The sequence below is a fragment of the Pseudorasbora parva genome, chromosome 19 (assembly GCF_024679245.1).
Source record: "Pseudorasbora parva isolate DD20220531a chromosome 19, ASM2467924v1, whole genome shotgun sequence".
Classification (NCBI taxonomy): Eukaryota; Metazoa; Chordata; class Actinopteri; order Cypriniformes; family Gobionidae; genus Pseudorasbora; species Pseudorasbora parva.
In genome coordinates, this window is record NC_090190.1 from 5,180,456 (window position 1) to 5,200,246 (window position 19,791).

The 19,791-nt window shown below is 37.9% G+C and overlaps 1 protein-coding gene across 2 annotated transcripts in view; it reads right to left on the minus strand.

Annotated features, from left to right (window-relative positions):
- The window catches only part of LOC137047924 (potassium voltage-gated channel subfamily KQT member 4), a 74,002-nt gene extending 54,211 nt beyond the window's left edge, over window positions 1–19,791 (minus strand). For both annotated transcript variants that reach the window (XM_067425857.1, XM_067425856.1), the window contains exons 1-2: window positions 18,947–19,791; window positions 18,208–18,511 (exon numbers count right to left, since the gene is read on the minus strand). In XM_067425857.1, the coding sequence (XP_067281958.1) occupies window positions 18,208–18,509 (302 nt within the window). In that variant the 5' untranslated portion in view covers window positions 18,510–18,511; window positions 18,947–19,791. The remainder of the gene's footprint in view (window positions 1–18,207; window positions 18,512–18,946) is intronic.

Consider the following 19,791-nt stretch of genomic DNA (forward strand, 5'->3'; position numbering starts at 1 on the left):
CTATTGGATTAACTATATGTTACCATACACAGTCCTTCTGATTGTAAGATTCTGAGGCCCTGTTTACTCCTTGTATAAATATGTGTTTTGGTCAATCCGATCACAAGTGGATGACGCTAAAGGCAGGTGTAAACAGGGTCTAAAAGTTTTTGAGCTTTTGAAAACACATTCGACCGGATTGCTTTCATGTGGTCGAATGCCTTTAAACAGCCACACAAGACCGTCTACTCTCCATCTACTGACCTAATGCAGAAACATTATGGAAAGCGCTCTAGCCAATCAGGATTTAAACTTTGTCAACTGAAGACCCAAGTTTGGTTTGAAGATGAAAAACATACCAAGCCCAATATTCTCGCACCATTCCTGATTTCTAACACACACTCACAGCATTCGGCAGGTCTTGCCGCTGTCAGAGCAGAAGCGAAAGCTGATGCTCTCAGTGTGTTTAACGTCATCTCGAGGCACCTTTAAGTGTAAATTGTGCAAGCTGATTTTGTCCATTAGATTGAAAGATCTGAAAAAAACCATACATTTACCTGCCCATAGACCTTTGAAGTAATCAGGACAGAAGAGGTTAAAAAAAGACAGAAGAGATAGATTTAAACACCAGGTATAAATGGAAATGTGTCTCCCTTGTCCACTTGTTATCCGATCTCAGTAGCAGGTAGGGCCTGAGATCAAATTATTTTTGGTCTGTTTGTCAATCACCCTTAAATATTGGGTGTTGTCAGCCGCCATAGCTTGGATACACAAAATAAAAACACACACACACATGCATAACATTAGCAATGAATAACCTTCCCCTGGTATAAATTTATCAGGAACCTGAGTAAAGCTGGCAGTGCCAACTGGACACGTCACCATGTAGAGAATGTGGCAGGGTGTATTAAGACATCAGTTTAGCACCAGCTTCCCATCATGCAAACACTCCCAAAGATGTGAGGAGTGACTGGAGGAGGCCAGGTCAAATCATTCACAACAAAACTCCCAGGCACGTTTGGTCTTGAGTGGAAATTGCAAACTTCCTCTCACGTTTCCGGAGTGTGTGTACCGGACTACAGTGGCCCACCACCCAGACATACAAAGGCTGTGAGAGTGATTCCTTCATAAATCACCTCCTCTCTTCTAATAAAATCGAATTAGTGTGATGATAATCTCATTTTTTCTTGGAAAAAAAACACATCTTCAATAGGAGCAGTAATCGCTAGCCTCCTCGGGATGTAGTTCCTCTGAAGATGAGACATAATGAAGTCACTCAAAGCCTTAATAAACAGTGTGAACTAATGCAGATAAAGAGAGCATTCCCTGCACACACCTCATTTAACTCAATCTGCTGAGCAACAGCCTGAGAAAATAACCACACCATCGTAAAGAGCCTTGGAGTCAAATGATTCGTAAGAAGATGAAATGAAACAAAAATATAACTTAAGAAACAATAATAAAATGAAAAAAAATCTAAGATCAAATGCAAACAGAAAAAAACTAACAGAAAAAAAAAATCAAAGCAAAACAAACCAAATCAAATGCACAATCAATTAAACTAGATGAAACATGCCAACACAAAACAAATGAAACTAAACTAAACAACCAATTAAACGAAACGAAACATGACAAAAAACAAAAAAATAAAACTAAATAAAAAAAACAATTTAACAAAAAAATTATTACAAAAAAAATAAACGACACTGTGAAACTAAACACTGAACTAAAAGAAACCAAAATAAACAATTAAATGAAACAAAACAAAAAAGAAAAGAAAATTAACCAAAAACCAAATAAAAACAATTAAACCAAAAATTTAACTAATCAAAACAAAATAAAGACAAATGAAACAAAAACAAACCCATTCAAAAATACAAAAAAATTCAACGAAATCTAAAAAATTAAACAAAACATGACAACATTACACTCTAAAAAATTCTGAACAACCCAATGTTGGGTCAAAAATGGACTAACCCAGCAATTGGGTTGTTTTAACCCAGCGATTGGGTTGTCTTAAGCAAATATTTATCCCAACCACAGGATTAAAACAAACCAGTCGCTGGGTTAGTCCATATTTGACCCAACATTAAGTTAAAACAACCCAACATTTTTTAGAGTGTAAAAATGAATCTAAAAAAAACAAAACCATTTGACAATACAAGACAAACCACAGAAATTTACCTCATTAAAATCAAAACAATTCACCGAAAAATGACTAGACAAAAAAAGGCATTGCGAAACACCTAACTAAATATTAGAAAAATCATCCCGGAAGGATTGGACTATCCTGAGTATTGAGACTTAAGTGAGGTCAAACGCTTGAGGCCACTCACAAGTACTTCATAATCAATCATAAATGTGCACCTGGCAGGAAGACTCAAAAGGCATTTCCTCTTCCACCTAATTCACCTTATCACCACTACTCAAATCAAACGAGCGGATAGGCACTGCGGTCTACTGGACTAGAGTATGGGCATGAGAGGGAGTGTAAATTAAAGGTGGTGTGAGAAAAAGAGATAATGCCCTGCTGGAGCATATTATGGAATGGAGAGTGATAAATAAATATTGGGTATTTTTAATAGGGCAGAATTTACACTCCACTGACACTAACCAATAAAGCTGGCTAATGGGAAACAAGCAACACTGCAGTCACGAGCAGGTGGAATGAATATGCTGAGCAGAAAGTTATATTCAATAAACAATTCTGCTACTGTGATGGATCACCACATGATTTAACAATATAAAATATGGGTCCTGAAGCAACACTAGCCTTCATTCAGGTGTCTGGACAACATCCATCTTAGGTAGATTGTAGTTCATTTGATTTGTGTAAAAGAACTGTACTGTAAAAGTTGCATCCATCTCAATCCTTCATCTATAAATAATGAGGACTTAAACGCACACTCATTAGTCCATGTTGTAAAAGTCTGATATTTATCCTGTAAGCTGGAAGTAACCTGGTGAGTGAGAGGAGACGGGGTGGTGAAGAGATTCTGAAGACTGGGAAGAATCCTTAGGTGACTTTAGCCCTATTCGGACGGTTATTGTTTCTCTGTAACTCTGGTCGGGCCAATCACATCGTGTATAGAGTCGGTGGGCGGGGCTTAACATAGTGACAGCCGAGTTGCGTTTGCGTGCTTCTAGTAAACACAGAAGCTGGAGAATGGCGGTCTTTCGAATCAGCTTTGACCGCGACTCTGGAAGACTTGGAGTTGAGCTTTTCTCTGAGAAAAGAACAAAGAGCGGCACTGAAGTCATTCTTAAAAAGGGAAGATGTGTTCGGGGTTTTGCCGACCGGATATGGCGGAAGTTTAATCTATCAACAAGCTCTGTTTCACCTTCGTTGCTCTGGTTGGTTGTAACGCTATCCTATCGCGTGCAGAGGGAGTTTGAAAGACAACCGTTTATCCGCCCCTCGGATTGAGCCCTGTCAGTTTCCAGACCAAACATCTTGATGTGGGTCTGGCTTGTCAGGCTAGTCTGATCCACTACGAGAAGAGAGAACTGTCCGGCTTGCCTGCACTTTTTTCACTCCTCCCCTCACTGCAGCCGCCTAGTCTCACCTATATTTCAGGGCAGGCGAGGCAAGGCGCATCTCAAACAAGCCTAGATTGTTGTAATGGCATGTTTTTATGAATGAAGGCCAGTATACTGATACGGATGTCTCTATGAAACATTAATGATAGACAGCATAACAGTATAACTGAAAGCTATCAAAACGATTAGACTTTAAAAAATAACTTTTAACTTAAAACTGCAGTCCGTAACTTGTTGCACTCCAGTGGTTAATAAACAGAACTGCATGCGTCTTGCTGAAGAACATTACAGCCGGAGCTACTTCTCTCTGTTTATGTCTATGGTGGATCACACAGGGACTGTGATCCTCCGCAGTGGTAGCCTACCTCCCAGTCTGGCCTGAAATAGTCCCAATATTAACACTTATTATAAGTGTATCATAAGGATTCAGGGTAAGACAAAAATACGGTTTGAAAAATGGATCCATGTTGTGCATTCTCATTATATAATTTTTGTAAATCTTGAAAACAAAAAAAGTTACAGACAGCAGCTTTAAGTGAACTTAAAACAATCTTTACATAAACCCATTATAATGTCATATTAACCTGTGGCCTTCATGTGTAAATATACAAAAATTGCACAAATACTTAACTGCACAAATAATAAATTAAATATAGATTAATCCTTATTAAAGCTACAATAGTCTCTTGTTAGCTTTATTCTTTGATTAACTTTAATGACAGAGATCATTAGTGGCTGCTGTCACTTTAAGATCTGCCGCTGCCGAACATGCCGCAGATCTGACATGCTCAACTTACACTGAAAGTGTATAACGTGTTAAAAAATGTTTTTACACAAACGCATTGCTTCGCTTCAGAAGGCCTTTATTAACCCCTGGAGCCGTGTGGAGCACTTTTAGAATGGGCGGATGCACTTTTTTGGGCTGCCATTCACTGCCATTATAAAGCTTGGATTAGCAGGACCTTTTTTTATATATAACTCTGATTGTATTCGTCTGAAAGAAGGATGTCATATACACCTAGGATGGCTTGAGGGTGAGTAAGTAATTTACATTTTTGGGTGAACTATCCCTTTAACTGCATTAAATATTTTTAAACGCGTTAAACTGAAAAATATAATTGCATAAAAATGTTGACAGCACTACACTGTAAAAAAATATTGTTGGTTTAACAAAAAAAGTCAGTAACCTGGTTGCTAATTTTAAGTTTATTAAAATTAAAAATTTGAGTTGATGCAATAAAGGAAATTGGTTTAAAAAATAGAAACTCAAAATATTATTGTATCTGAACCAAAATTTGATAAATCATGAAAACAGCACAATTCTTCATGTTTCACTGCGTCTTCACAAATAAAACACACACAATTACCCAATATGCTTAAAAAATATTTTAATAATTTTTAAATAAAGGCTAATTCTCAAAAATATTCATTGTATTAACTCCAATTTTTCATTTCAATGAACTCAAAATTTTAAGGCAACCAGGTAACTTTTTTTAACTTTTTTTTTTTACAGTGTAGTGTTAAATCATTGCCTTGTCATCCAGAGGTGGACAGAACTATATTTTTTCTGTGGCCCTTTACTACAAATCTGGCATCCTTAATGCTGGGAGCTGCGTATCCCAAAAATCTCAGTGGCTCCTCTAGTCAGCAGCTAGACTTGACAAGGTCACGGCCACCACGGGGGGAAAAAAATCAATGACCTTCCTGGGAGAGGAGGGTCCTATCCCCATTGGACTTATGATCACAGCATTAATTTCTTTAAAAGCACAAAAATGCATTATTGAACAGCGTAACAGCACTACGAGCACAAAAGCATTTCTTACACACGCAGTTCCACTGTGCAAGGCTACGAGTTTGTGCCGAGGGAGTGCAATTTTTATTATATATTTACTAACTCAAACTCAAGCGTACAGCACTTTGAGGGACCGAACACCAATTCTGGACAAGCTGTTATTTCTGGCTGACTGCTTAAAGTTAAAGAAAAGGTAAAATTGCTAAACATACTGAATCCTAAAGGAGATAAAAATGCAGGCCTGTTCACTTTTCCCTCCGGTTCTCTTAGCTTCATATTTTGCTTCTCTTTTGGCTATGTCCATTTTTGTACTAAAACAGCCAACACCATTGAATCTTTTTTATATTAAGCTGCAAAGCTGTTTCCATTAATCCACATGAAAAATACTGAACAAAATCAAGACAGACAGAAAGCGATTGGTATAAAAAGGGAAGTCATCTAACAAAACGAGAGCTCAGTTATAGCTTTGACAGGTTTCCGTCTGAAACCAGTGCGGTTCACTTCTTCAGTTCAAGACTTGTGTTTGACAGTTCAACCTTGTGTTTGCACGGGGCTTGTTGAAAACAGCATGTGATTTTCTATATGTGGTGCTATGGAAAACGGATGCAAAGGTCAGCTTCTGCCTGCAAGAACTCCAGCTGCATCCCAGGCATCCGCCCATGTACACTACGTGTGTTCACCTCTGACCCCCATCTATAACACCGACAAGTCATCTTAATTCGGGCAAGTGCACGAGTGAGAAAAAAGCAGCCTGTCCCATGCATAAACATTTGACGGGGTCCCAGCCCTTTGTGTAGGACTAACAGTGTCAAAGGTTCCTCTGGTGTCCTAGCAATGGCTCAGAGTCACAACAGAGGAGTTTGTTTCAGCAACAGCAGCAGGTGTCCTTTCTGCCTGACTTGCGTGTAAAAGCTCAATTTTCACCAAACTGAGTGGACAGAACAATGCATTTTGTCCTTCAGTATTCCCTGAGGAAAGTGTGGTAAATTTGTTCTGCACAGATGTAAGACAATCCCAGAAAATGTTGCAGAACAATTTACCTATATTTTTCCAACGAATCTAATCCCATCTTTGATAGAAATCTTTTGTGTTTATAGGAAATGTATGCCCGGTTTCACAGTAAAGGCTTAAGCTAGTCTCAGACTAAAATACATGTTTGAGCTGTTTTAACTGAAAGCAACTTGCACTGACTTATCTTCATATATCAGTGCCAGTGTTTTGTCTCAAGATGCGCATTTTAAAAAGATACTTAAATATCCTAATTGAACTAAGGCCTAATTCTGGCCTAATATAAGCACTATGTGACACCAAGCCCTGGTTAGAAAACGATCATATTTTGAGCTTTAAATACAGTAATGTCAATTATTCTCCTTGTTGTGCCACCAGGTAAACCTTTAACTTTCTGTGTAAAATAAGAGTTGGTGGTTGTCACAGATCCCCACAACAGTCATTGTAGTAATATTCATCTTAATTTATTATTATATAATGTTGTTATATTAATATAATATAATATAATATAATATAATATAATATAATATAATATAATATAATATAATATAATAATCGTCTCTGTAAGGCAGAAAACTGTCCTAAAAAACACTTTTTTGTGGCTTTATATGGTCAGATACTTGCACATGTCATTATAATATTAACATTTCACCAAAATCTCATGTTGTAAAAGATGAAGTGCTTCACACAGACTATTTAAAACAGCATTGGCTGTGACTCGGCAAAAACTGCTAGACTAAGACACTGCGCCTCAAATACAATAATATTATCCTTTATATTCACTGTAAACCCTAACGCTCAAAATAATTAATTGATTGGAGTAAAGCCAACTCAAATTAGACAAATTAGTTCAATCAAAGAAGCTTTTATGAGTATTTAGAACTTTTTTGGGAGTTCACAAAACTAAGATAGTTAAAGTAATCTGAACTTGTTTCTTTTAATTCAGACTAACTTAAATTTATCTGAAACTGGGCTGGGATTTCTATTTCTCAGCATGCTTTGCTATGAAACTCAAAAGGGATAGTAAATGCTAAAATTAAGTGTTATATAATGTTTTTTGTGCAAGATTAATTTTAAGTGGTAGATTTAGTAGTTTTAATAGATTTAATGTTTTGCTATGTTAGTTTAGAAAAGTTTCTGTTATGTTTTTTTTTTGGGGGGGGGGGGGTATCATGAGCTTAGTTTGAGAACAGATACAGCTGAAAAAAATTAAGAGATCACTTAAAGGTGCACTATGCAACTTTTCGTCCACTGGAGGGCGCCTATTCTAAACGGCTCGCAAGTAGAGGGACACAGTCACCGGGCGCCTGCACTTCTGCTTTTTCCGGTCAGGTAAAAACAGCTATTTTTATCATATCAGATACATTTAAGGGGCCAAGGGCTTCGGAAATCCGTCCACTCTCTTACCAGAACTGAAATGAAGTAGTGGGCTGTACTTTCCACACGATTGACATCAGGTTCAAGTACGCCAGGTTGGCTGGTGGTTATGTTGTCCGCATACCGCCTCCCATGGCCGAGACTGGTATTACGATACCTGACGGGCCGGGGCTAGTAATGCTACTGCTAATTAAGGTTGATATCTCTGCAGCACTTTAACTTGACATTTTTTTTTATGACATCATCGCCCTTATTTCTTCTCATTCTTTTGATGCGTGTAGGTCATTTTTTGGATATTTTTACCTCAATTTTTACACATGGCACCTTTAACACTGAGAAATCCATGTTAAGTGATCTCTTATTTTCTCTCAGACATACAATGTTTAGTCCCAAGCTGCTTATACTTTTCACTGGTAAAATATTTGCAAAACCCACAGACAGACATAAAGGGTGACCAATAGTAATGATTTATGATGAACATATAATATTTTCTTTATTTTTATTCTCACATTAAGAGTATGACCTTCCATAATGGCCACTTTAAAATAATACATTTCTCCACAGCCTAGTCAAACATCAGTTAGAAAGCTAATCCAGTCATCCATCCCAATTGTCCAACAACTTTTCCACAGCTGAGGATTTAGCTGAAATCATCTTGCATCATTCCCTACTGATGTGCTTTAGACTAGAGAGAGAAATCAGAACAAAAAAAGCTTCTTTGAGCAGCTCTGAACAACAGCTGTGCCAAAAACAAGGTACCACGAGATAAACTCATTGCCTCCAGCGGCCTCACAGAGCAGAGCTAATTAAGCGATCAAGACATTACACCCCGTGCTTAATTGCAGTCTCAATTTAATGATCAACGTGCTACTTGATTTCCCTGAGCCATGCAGTGCGGTTCTGATCTACAGTTAAACACACATTCACAGGATAACTCAGACATTTAAGAGACTCCGGCTAAAGTACTACTACCAACAATTAACTTGAATTTATCACAGGACCGTAAATTACGCGGATTTGTCTAATTGGCACCAAAGGGCATTTCAAATGTAGTTGATCACACATCTGGTATGACAACATCTAGTTAGATTGACACCCATGTCATGTCTGTTCTCGGATGTTTAAATCAAGAACTAATGCCACCCATTGGCAACATTTACATCAGCCACATGCCCAGGCTCTAAGAGAAACTGCTCAGGGTGTCTGAAACATGAGCGTCGTAACCTTGACACGTCAGGTACTGTTAATAACTCCTCTGTATTTCCACTCTATTTCATTCATTGGAAAGTGAGCCAATGTAATTATTATAAGAATGCTCATCTACGTTTTTACTGTGTCACTTCAAAGCGTCCGGTTTCAAGATATCTTATATGCAGATGACCTCTGAGCGCTACAATCTTTTCATAAAGCTATAAATTCACACAATAATAAGTAATCTTTACAAAAAGCAAATGCAGTAAATATGGCAAAACCAAAAGTGAGGTAAGAAAAAGTATGAATTTATCAATTTTCACACTCAAATTTTCTCTGAATTCAAGCAGTTGAGCCAAACCTGTGTCACAGGATAAATATAGTACAAGATATTTTGCAATCTTTTTGATCCCTTGGACCTCCAACTATCCCCTTGAAATATAAAGGCTGCTATTTATTTTCATGTATAAAAGCCCATTTACAGTGATATAATATAATATAATATAACATAATATAACATAATATATCTCGGTCAGACAAACATTTTCATTATTTTAATATTTTTCATTACATTATATTATGTCATGTTTATAGTCATTATATTAGTCATTAAATTATTAACATCTGACAAAACTCAAGCTCATTGTGTTATTGTCACAGTACTTCCCACAAAGGATGGAGACAAGGATGCGGAAGAAGTTCAAATAAAGCTATTTACTTAAGAAAAACAATACATAATCAATACAGCGAACTGACAGCGACAGAAAGCTTAGGTGGAGTGGAGCTGATCAAGGTGAATGATGGCAGGTGTGTATGATTGAGGAGTGTGTGTGTGCAGGTGGGAGCCAGGAGTGATCATGGGAAATGGAAAAACTAAAACATGACAAATGAAACTAAATAAAGCAGAAGAACAACCAAAACAGACAAAACTCGGACAGTTATGAGGTTAATGTAATTTTAGCGAAGCAAAATATATTATTTATATAACTTTGGGAAATATTTATTTGTATATATTATATTTTATAACATTATATTTTAAGTTGACAATGACATCTAGACAGTAAATATCCATCATTAAGAGAGCAGTATGCTGATGTATAAACCTGAAGAAAAACAAACAAATATGACCATTAAATATAGCTGACTAATCCCATGATTCCTCCTGACCATTATTATGAACTGGTAAAATTGTCCAATTTGGTAAATTTCCCTTATACAGTATCTTCTGTATATTAAGCCCTTTTGCAGTCTTGATTTTGTTTTTGTGCTCTACTAGAACAGGTTTTAATGCTTGACTGTTAAAAAAACACCTTATCATTCCCATATTCTCCATTGTTGCAGCTCCTCTCTTCCCAGTCTGTCAGTAACGCTCGGTTTAGTTCCCTTCTCTATGAAGCCCCTCCTTCTGAAAATCGCAATGTGCTCTGATTAGTCGGCAGGACCAGTGTGTTGTGATTGGTCAACAGCTCTGAGTGTGTTTGGGAAATGCCCATAACCAGCCATTTCAACAACAACTTACTCAGCCAGGCCCCGCCCCTTTATTTAGCGTATGCCTTGGGTGGGAATAATTTAAATGAGGAATATTGTGTTCATTCTCATAAGAAAAGTAAATAAAAACCAAGACTAATGGAGGCGTTTCAGGGAGTTCAGAAACAGCGATAGAGAATAATGCTGCGTTCCAGGCAGGTTTTTGAGCCCCTTAAGTTACGACTTCAAACCACGTCTCACGACTTTGTGGCGTTCCAGACAAAGTCACGCCAAACTGCCTAAATGCAAGGTATTGCGGTAGCTAGATGTAAACAAAGCACGGCGGACCATACAGGGCTTACACCCATTTACTGTCATTTCTATAGCCAAAGGTGCTTACTCTTTGTGTATTTGAGGGAAACGGAGGGGGAAAAAACTGCAAAAGGCAACATATAAGGCAAAAGAAGCCGTTATACCTTTCATGTTAATTGTATATTTGGTATTAATTTATTATGGCACTCAATGGACTGAAAACTAGCTAACGGTAGAAAAGCTGCTGATAATGCATAACATAACAGATAAATAACGTATTTTAATAAACACAGGTTACGGGTTGCCTGCACCGCGGCATAACTCTCACTGGAGGATCTTTGTGCTTTGTATCCTTTTTCATGCTCAAACAACAACATTACACACTAAAGGAAGGTGAAATGTGAAAAGCATAATAGGACCCCTTTAAAATGACCGTATATATTTAGCCTCAGTTTGAGTGTGTGGGTGAGAGAGGGAAAGAGAGAGAGGAAGAGGGAGAGAGTGCTCAGCATAAATGGTGTAAACAAATGGTGGCAGTGGCTTAGAGACGGCTATACTTGTATAAACTACACTGGGGTGAAGCACGCCAGACCAGACAGCTTCTCTTCATGGAGAAAGGGTCTTCTATCAGGCTGACCAAAACAGAGACTCGACACATTTAAAGGCTATATGATATGACATGGCCACAAAGGTACTTGACTTAACTCTTACAGAAGCAGTTGTTGAGACTAGACTTAGTAAGGGAAATTTAGTGACCTTCGAACTTTCAAACCAAAAATCTGTCAATTAAAATCAACATGAAATCAGAATTGACCATATTTATGTACTTAAAACATTCCTGAGTCCGGATTCACGAAGCATTCTTAAGAATAAAATCATTCTCAACTTCTATACTTATTTTATAACTGAAATAAAACATTATTTTGTGTTCACACAAATACTTGAAAATTTTCTTAAAGGGATAGTTCACCTAAAAATGACAATTATCACATTTACTCCCCATCAAGCCATCCTCGATGTTTGACTTTCTTCTTTCAGCACAAACCCAATCAGAGTTATATTAAAAAGATCCTGGCTCTTCCAAGCTTAATACTGGGAGTGAATGGTACCTGAGATTTTGAATCCCAAAAAAGTGCATCCATCCATTATCAAAGTTCTCCACACGGCTCCAGAGGGTTAATAAAGGCCTTCTGAAGCGAAGCCATGCGTTTTTGTGAGAAAAATATTCATATTTATAACTTTATAAACTATAATCCCTGGCTTCCAGTAACGGCCGTACGCAAGTCGAGTTTCGGCGAAAGAGTGATGCCTGGGATTTATGGGATCATTTTTAGGGAACTAACCACTCAAGACAGAACTAAAAAGAGCTTCACGTTCTTGAAAAGATTGTTTTTAAAAAATCACAAATAAATAACTTTTTTAAAGTTAGAATAATTCCCTAAAGGTAAGACATTAGGTAAGAACATATGCCATATTCCTATAACAAGATTTTTCTTTTATCATCTTGCATGCAAATTCTCAAATGAAAGTTAATGTCATATGTTACTTTACATACTTTAAAAAATGACTGTCAAGTACTTCCTACATCAAAAAAGGGGGTTAATATTATATGTTAAGATTAACCAGTATAAAGTTTGATTTAGTTTAATTTGACAAGTCAGTCTCATGAGTAGGGTAATATACAAACACACATCATTGAAGCCTTTCATTATATTTTTAAGGGAAAAAAAGATGTTCTTGAGAAAATGTATTCAAAAACTGCACCTAGGAATATTCTTATAGATTTCTCACAATTTATCTTATGAACTTTAAAAAGAAAACAAATTGTTTGTGTGACAAAAAGTGTGACATAGCAAAGATTTTTTTTACCCTCAAACTGTGCTGTATAATAACTTGTTCATCTTTAATATTCTGACCACACTTAAACTGCACTATTTATAAATTTACGCATTGTTTTAGGAAAATCTTTAGTAATAACCATTCTGTCTAATTCTGATATTCAACGCTGCTGTGGTAGCACCAAGATGTTAGCAGCAGATCCTTTAAGTCCTGTAAGTCGCGAAGTGGTTTGAGATCTGGGGATTTTACAGCCAGTACCAATACCAATACCAGTCAACACCTCAAACTCATGGTTGTGCTCCTTTTTGCTTTGTGGCAGGGCACATTATCCGGCTGAAAGAGCCACAGCCACCAGGGAAAACAATTTCCATGAAAAGGTACATGGTCTGCAACAGTGCTTAGGCAGGTCATATGTGTCAAAGTAACATCCACATGGATGGCATGAACCAAGCTTTCCCAGCAGAACATAGCCCAAAGCATCACACTGCCTCCGTCGGCATGCCTTCTTCCCATAGTGCATCCTGGTGCCATGTGTTCCCCAGCGACGCACACACACCCGGCCATCCATGTGATGTAAAAGAAAACGTGATTCATCAGACCAGGCCACCTTCTTCCATTGCTTCATGGCCCAGTTCCACTGTTGGTGCTTTCGGTGGTGGACAGGGGTCAGCATGGGCACCCTGACTGATCATGCCGGCCCATACACAACAAACTTTGATGGACTGTGCATTCTGACACCTTTCTATCAGAACCAGCGTTAACTTCTTGAGCAATCACTGTACTCATGTTACACAGGTTTGGTTGAGCTTCTGTTTATGTTCGCTGATCAATGTTTAAATGTGAATAAAAGCCTAAATTAATTCTGTTTATCATATAAAGCAATCTTGAGCAATCACTGTACGTCCTTTTTCAATAGTAAACGTGGAAAACAAGGTAGCAAATCAGGTAGACTTTAAAGGGGGGGTGAAATGCTGTTTCATGCATACTGAGCTTTTTACACTGTTAAAGACTTGGATTCTCATCCTAAACATAGACAAAGTTTAAAAAACTAATGTTGGACGTTTGATGGAGTATTTCTGTGTTAAAAATACTCCTTCCGGTTTCTCACAAGTTTCGGAGAGTTTTTTTCGAGTATGGGTCTACTTGACGTTAATAGAGCGGAAGGTCCTTGTATGGGCCGTACGGGCTCTTCTCCCGGTAGAGTGCGCGCGCACGCATGACTAGAGTGAGAGAGAGGAAATGCACGCCCGGAAACACTCGCTCAGATGCAGATCCGGTCGACGCGCTCCACTTTATTCCTATGAGTGACATCGAGCGACTTCAACGCTTCAGCACAGCATTCCAGGAAGGCAGCGCTGCATTTGACCCGATTTGAACGCAGAAATGACGGGAAGCTTCACAACATCGTTTCAGTCGCGTTGCAAAAGTGGATCTCCACCGTTCACTGCTGTCAGGACTTAACCAAATCATACCAAAGAAGTGTGTTTTTGACGGAGCGGTCCCAGGGCCAGCGATAAAGGTTCGGTCCTGCTTTGGAAGCAGCCGGTGAGTAAAACTGCTTCAAATGTCTGTGCTGTTGGCTATCGTCGCGTGAGTAAACATCAGTAAATGACACGATCGCGTGCTTCATCATTCAAATGCGCTAACGGTTACTCCATTGTTGTTCTATGTAAGTTATAAGGTTACACTAGTCTGACGTGCAAAACCGTTTTGCTTGCTACTGCTAAGTTTTAGTCACATACAATAGTCCATAAACCAAATCATGTCCTCATAAACTGTGAGTAAAGACAAACTAAATAATTGACAGGCCACTAAATACAGTACATACCACAGAGACGGACGTCCTGATGTTGCCGTTTCCCCTGTTCAATTTATTTCTGCTTCCCAATGATTCTGGATCATTATCTATATTAGCTGAGCTCGATAGCCATAAGTTTCTCCACGCTTGAGGACGTCACCGCTTTGTTCACGATTGTCATTCTTTAGCTCCGCCCACACGATACTCCTCCAGGCGCTCGGTTTTTTCCGGAAAGACTCGGTACAGCCCATATTTCTTTTATAAATATTATAAAACTAAAGACTTTTCGGAGATATGAAGGATGCAATACTACTCTATAGGTACTGAAGATTGACACGAGATTGACTGAAACTGAGTGTTTCACCCCCCCTTTAAAGGGATACTCATCACCCTCAAGTTTTTTCTTGTGCTGAACACAGAAGAGGATATTTTAAAGAATGCTGAAAAGTTGATGGTAGCTATTGACTTCCATAGTATTTTCTTCCACACTATTGAATTCAAGGGTTACTGTAAACGGTTTGGCTACCAACACTCTTCAAAATATCATCTTCTGTGAGTAAACGATAACAGAAATTTCATTTTTGGCTAAACTATACCTTTGAAGTTTTTTTTAAAATCAAGCTTGAATAGTTTTTTCCTGAAACTGTGTGATTACAAGTTATTTTGGAATTTTCAATTAGATTAGGCTTGAATACAACAAGCCCTCATTAGGAGATCAGTGAATTAATTGTGATTTGGCCTGTGTTGTGCTTTTGAGTGAGGGAGATGAATGACAGGCGGAGGTATGAGAGACTCTGATAAGCTCCTTTCTGCTCTCAAACTGTTAGGCAATGGAACTGATGTCTATCTCTCCGCTTTAATGGCTCTCGCTACGGATTTGAGAGGATGAAAACAATGTACTGTAGTGGTCAAAAACGCCTTCTTAAAAAGAAAATCACACTACAGGAAAGAAATACAACTGAATGTCAATATAACCAAAGATACACACTGTTCAAAAAAAGACATCACGCACATGTCTTTTTTTGCAGAGGGCTAAAATTACAATCATAGTCACAGCGGCTTCTGAACAGTCAAATACAATGATATAGTGGATTATCTCAGAGTAGGGTCCAGCCGGGACCCTCAACCAAAGAGAAGTGGGCTAATAACTTACTCTGAATACACAAATGTCAACGTCAGTGTGGTTGAGCACTTGCTCTATATACTCGGCCCTTTTAGTTGGCAACACAATCAGCAACAATGAATAAAACATTTAATAACGTCCTGTATTAGAGCATCCCAAGGCATTTTACAGTTTCAACCAAGTTAAAGTCATATACAACGCATCTGTAAATGTCAAACGGCGCTCTCCTATTCGAGCAAACTTGATTTGTTGAAAGAATGCAGCATGGGAATTTAATCCAATTGTGAGAGATGAAAATCAATCTTGGCTGATGTTGAAATGATATGGTCTATTGGAAGGGTCACCTAATAGGAAAATGCCCCGACTCAGCCTGTTCAGAATTAGAGAGCGTCACTGGCTCCAGGTGAGCGCATGGCAGGTGGGCCATTTGTGTGAACAAATTACGTTGCAGTCATTAACGGTTTCTCTGAGGTCATTTATCAACAAGCTTCTGTCTTTTCTTAAAGGGATAGTTCCCCCAAAAATGAAATTCTGTCATACTTTTTCCAAACCTGTAAGACTTTTGCTCATCTTCAGAACACAAATTAAGATCTTTTTGATGAAATCTGAGAGCTTTCTGTCCCTCCATTGACAGCTACACAATTACCGAGACAGGGGTAGCTGCAGCTTGGAGTAATGGGCGTGGCAAGAGGTAGGGGCGTGGTGAGAGGTTTCTCATTGGTCAAAGGAGCTTCCTCCTGGCGACTGCGTTGGCCAATCAGCAGTAACCTTAGTTTTACTATCGTATGAATCAGTGGAGGAATGAGTTTTGACTTGAACACAAGCCTTTGATGACAAATTCAACTGACTTTTTAAAAAACGTAATTGTAAAAATGACTATTGAATAAATATTTTTTTAGATAAAATGTTGTTTGTTTTGCTTACTTGATTAATGTCACTTAAAAGTAGTTTATTAAACCGGTTTTACTTCATTTTATATTATATGAAGAGTGTTTGATCAAACACGTATATATATATATATATATACCTTTATACAGCAAAAACATTTGCTTTACCATTATTATAAAAATAATATTACTTTTAGTTTGTATGTAGCCTACTTTAAATGAAAGTACAAAATTAGTATGACTTTAATAGTGTCAGGAGACATTTTTATCTTTAAAATAATAATTAGTTTTTTACTTATTTTTTTATTTATTATTTAGTTCAAGTACAGACATTTCAAGTTTAATGCAATAAAAACGATGAATACAAAGCCTTGTAAATACAGCTCAAAGTGTGTAGATCAGAGAATAACAATAACAAGTATAAAATGAACAATACAAATAAATACACAAATATAAGTTTATGAATCAAGGTAGAAAAATTATTGTCTTGCGATCTCATGTTTGAAAGCGTTTCAAAGTATACTGTGAGATCAGTCTTCTAAAAGGTAATATAGGAAGGGTTCTTTCATTTGTGTCATGCTTATAAAACTTCAGCAAAATAATTTAATTATATTAAAAAAAAATCCAGAAAAATACGGGTTTTGGAAACAAAGTAAAATTCCATGAAGTTCTAAAATCTAATACTTGGAATTTCTATTTTAGGAATATCTATTTTAAAGTCAGTCCCAATTTGAAATAGAAAAAGGGCAATACAAAAATAAATGTTTAATATATTTAAGTGATGTGTTAAAAAAGTGCATTTATCACAAACAGTATGAATGTTTTTTTAATGATTGACTAAAAAAGTCGCGGTGGTGATGACGTCATGTAACCCGCGCCATACAGAAGGTTTCGAAGGTAACATACTGCGCCTCAATCAGCTCCCTAGTTCACTAGAGTGAAAGAAATGTATTTTGTCTTGTATAATTATTTGTGTAGTTATAGTGATTCAGTTTATGGCTCGCTTTTATGCGGATCAGGAAGCTTTTCGCGTCCTGGTCATAGACTGTAAAAAGACGAGAAGACCTCGCGGCACGCCCCATACCTCACGGCACGCCCCATTTCTTTCCGACCTCATGGCACGCCCATTGCTCCAGTCTGCAGTTACCTCTACTTGCAATTACCACTGACGCTTCAAAAAGTTCATAAAAAGATTGTAAAATGACTAATCCTTATGAATTTTCTGAAGAGACTCGATCGGGTTATATGATGAATAGATTGATTTTAGGCTCATCAACTCACTCATCAATTGTGGCAAACTGAAGCTCAAGCATGTTCACTTGACGTGCGAGAACCAATGAGATTAACTCTCGCGTAATGCAGAGTTTGAGCTTCAGCAAGGACCAATGAGGTTCATGCTTGTGTTACGCATCACGTTTGAACTTTAGCAAGAACCAATGAGGTTCATGCTTGTGTTACGCATCACGTTTGAGCTTCATCAAGATCCAATAAGGTTTGTTCTCGTGTTACACAGGTTCGGTTGAGCTTCTGTTTATGTTCGATGATCATCGTTTAAATGTGAATAAAAGCCTAAATTAATTCTGTTCATCATATAAACAATCGTTTCTCTTCATATGATTTGTACTAAACCACTCAAGGATTAGTCATTTTACAATCTCTTTATGATCTTTTGAAGCGTCAGTGGTAGTTGTGTAGCTGTCAATGGAGGGTCAGAAAGCGCTCAGATTTCATCAAAAAGATCTTCATTTGTGTTCTGAAGATGAACGAAAGGTTTGGAAAGACATGATGGTGAGTAATTAATGACAGAATTTTTATTTTTGGGTAAACTTTACCTTTAAGACAAAGTGGATTGCAAAACAAAAAAGGACAACAGATTTGATTGTGGGTGACTTACATGAAGGCGTGATAGATGAACGCCCATCCTCTGGGTCTCTCGAGCACGTTGTACAGGCAGTTCTGAAACTTTCTGTAGCGTTTGCTGGATGCGGAAGTGCTCGCCCTCGGGCCCGGTGGCGTCGGCAGCGGGGTGCCCAGTAAGCCGGTGCGGTGAGACGGGTGTCCCCGCTCTGGGGTGGACGGCTCGCTTCTTTCAGTATGAACAGCCGTGAGAGCCACAAACTCAACCCGCCTGTCATCGTTGGGTGCAGGGGGGGCCAGCATCCTAATGCCTCCGTTATTTGAAGGGCTTCCCAACATTACTGTGTTGACACAAGCAAACTAGTGCACCATATACAGCAGAGATCGACCGATACAGTTTGTTTTTATGACCGATAATGATTAGATAATAGATTTGTGTTAAGTGTTATGATATGAACCAATATTTGATTTCTGATTTCTAACACAATAGCTAAATAATTACCATACTACACTTTTTTATTATTGAAAATAGTCAAAATGAATGCTTTGTTAATAATACCACATACTGTGAATTTAGCAATTATATTGTTTGTTAAATAGCCTATTTTGTTGCAAAGACTACCCTTAGCCTACCTCATCATTCTCTCTATAATTCTTCTTTAAATTCAACATTTTTCACTAATCTCGACAAACCATACATCAACACATTTCACTTAGGCCTAAAAGTTTGAATAATTTGAGGAAATAGCAATAAAGAAGTAAATTAATTAATTTACCTGTGGACTCGTTTGTTTCCTGTTCCGGTAATGTCGTCGTTGGAATATGCAAATGTTTTCCTTTAAAATGTTTCGCTAGACAACCGACAACTCGTTAATCAGAAAAGTGTTAAAACATATTGAACAAAGCAACCTCGAATAGGCTATAGCCTGCAGCAAAACTCAATCAAATATTGTTCCAAACGTGAAAAGCGATTGTTGTAATCAGAAAAAATAATACAAAATTAGTATTAGGGCATGTAACCCAATTACTAATTAAACGCAAACACATATCATCCCTTTAAAAGACAGCAAACTCGTTCTAGCGCACAAAAGTGTCTTGTTCAGGTGATGCAGTTGAAAAGCCTCACAGAGCGCGTCTGCATGTTATTAGCCTACAGTTATTTAACTCGCTATTACTAATCCGAACAGCCCTGACTTCACATTAATATGAATATTTCTGCTAAATGCTCATCTTAAATCGTAACAGGACAATGAGCACTTCATGTTGAGACACTAACGTGCGCATTAATTAGGCTCCTCAAAAGTTTTGGAACACACCCTGCAGCACAAAACAATCCGAACGCATTCCATAACTCAAGTTTTCCCGACAAATACTGTCTAAGCACACAGCAGAAATGTTTATAAGTAATAAACGACATGCTCGGTTTTCCCTCTCCGGTGCGCGACGCTCATTTCGGTTCTTTGGGGAGGAGCGGAGCGAGTCCGTGTGAGATGAATTCAAAGTCGTGACTGTAGTTCGGTCATTTCAAGATTGTCCCAAAAGTCCGTGACATATTATAGAGTCCAAGACGCTCAACGGTGTGGACTGAGAGAGTGCGTAACGGGCACGTGCTGCGCGGAGC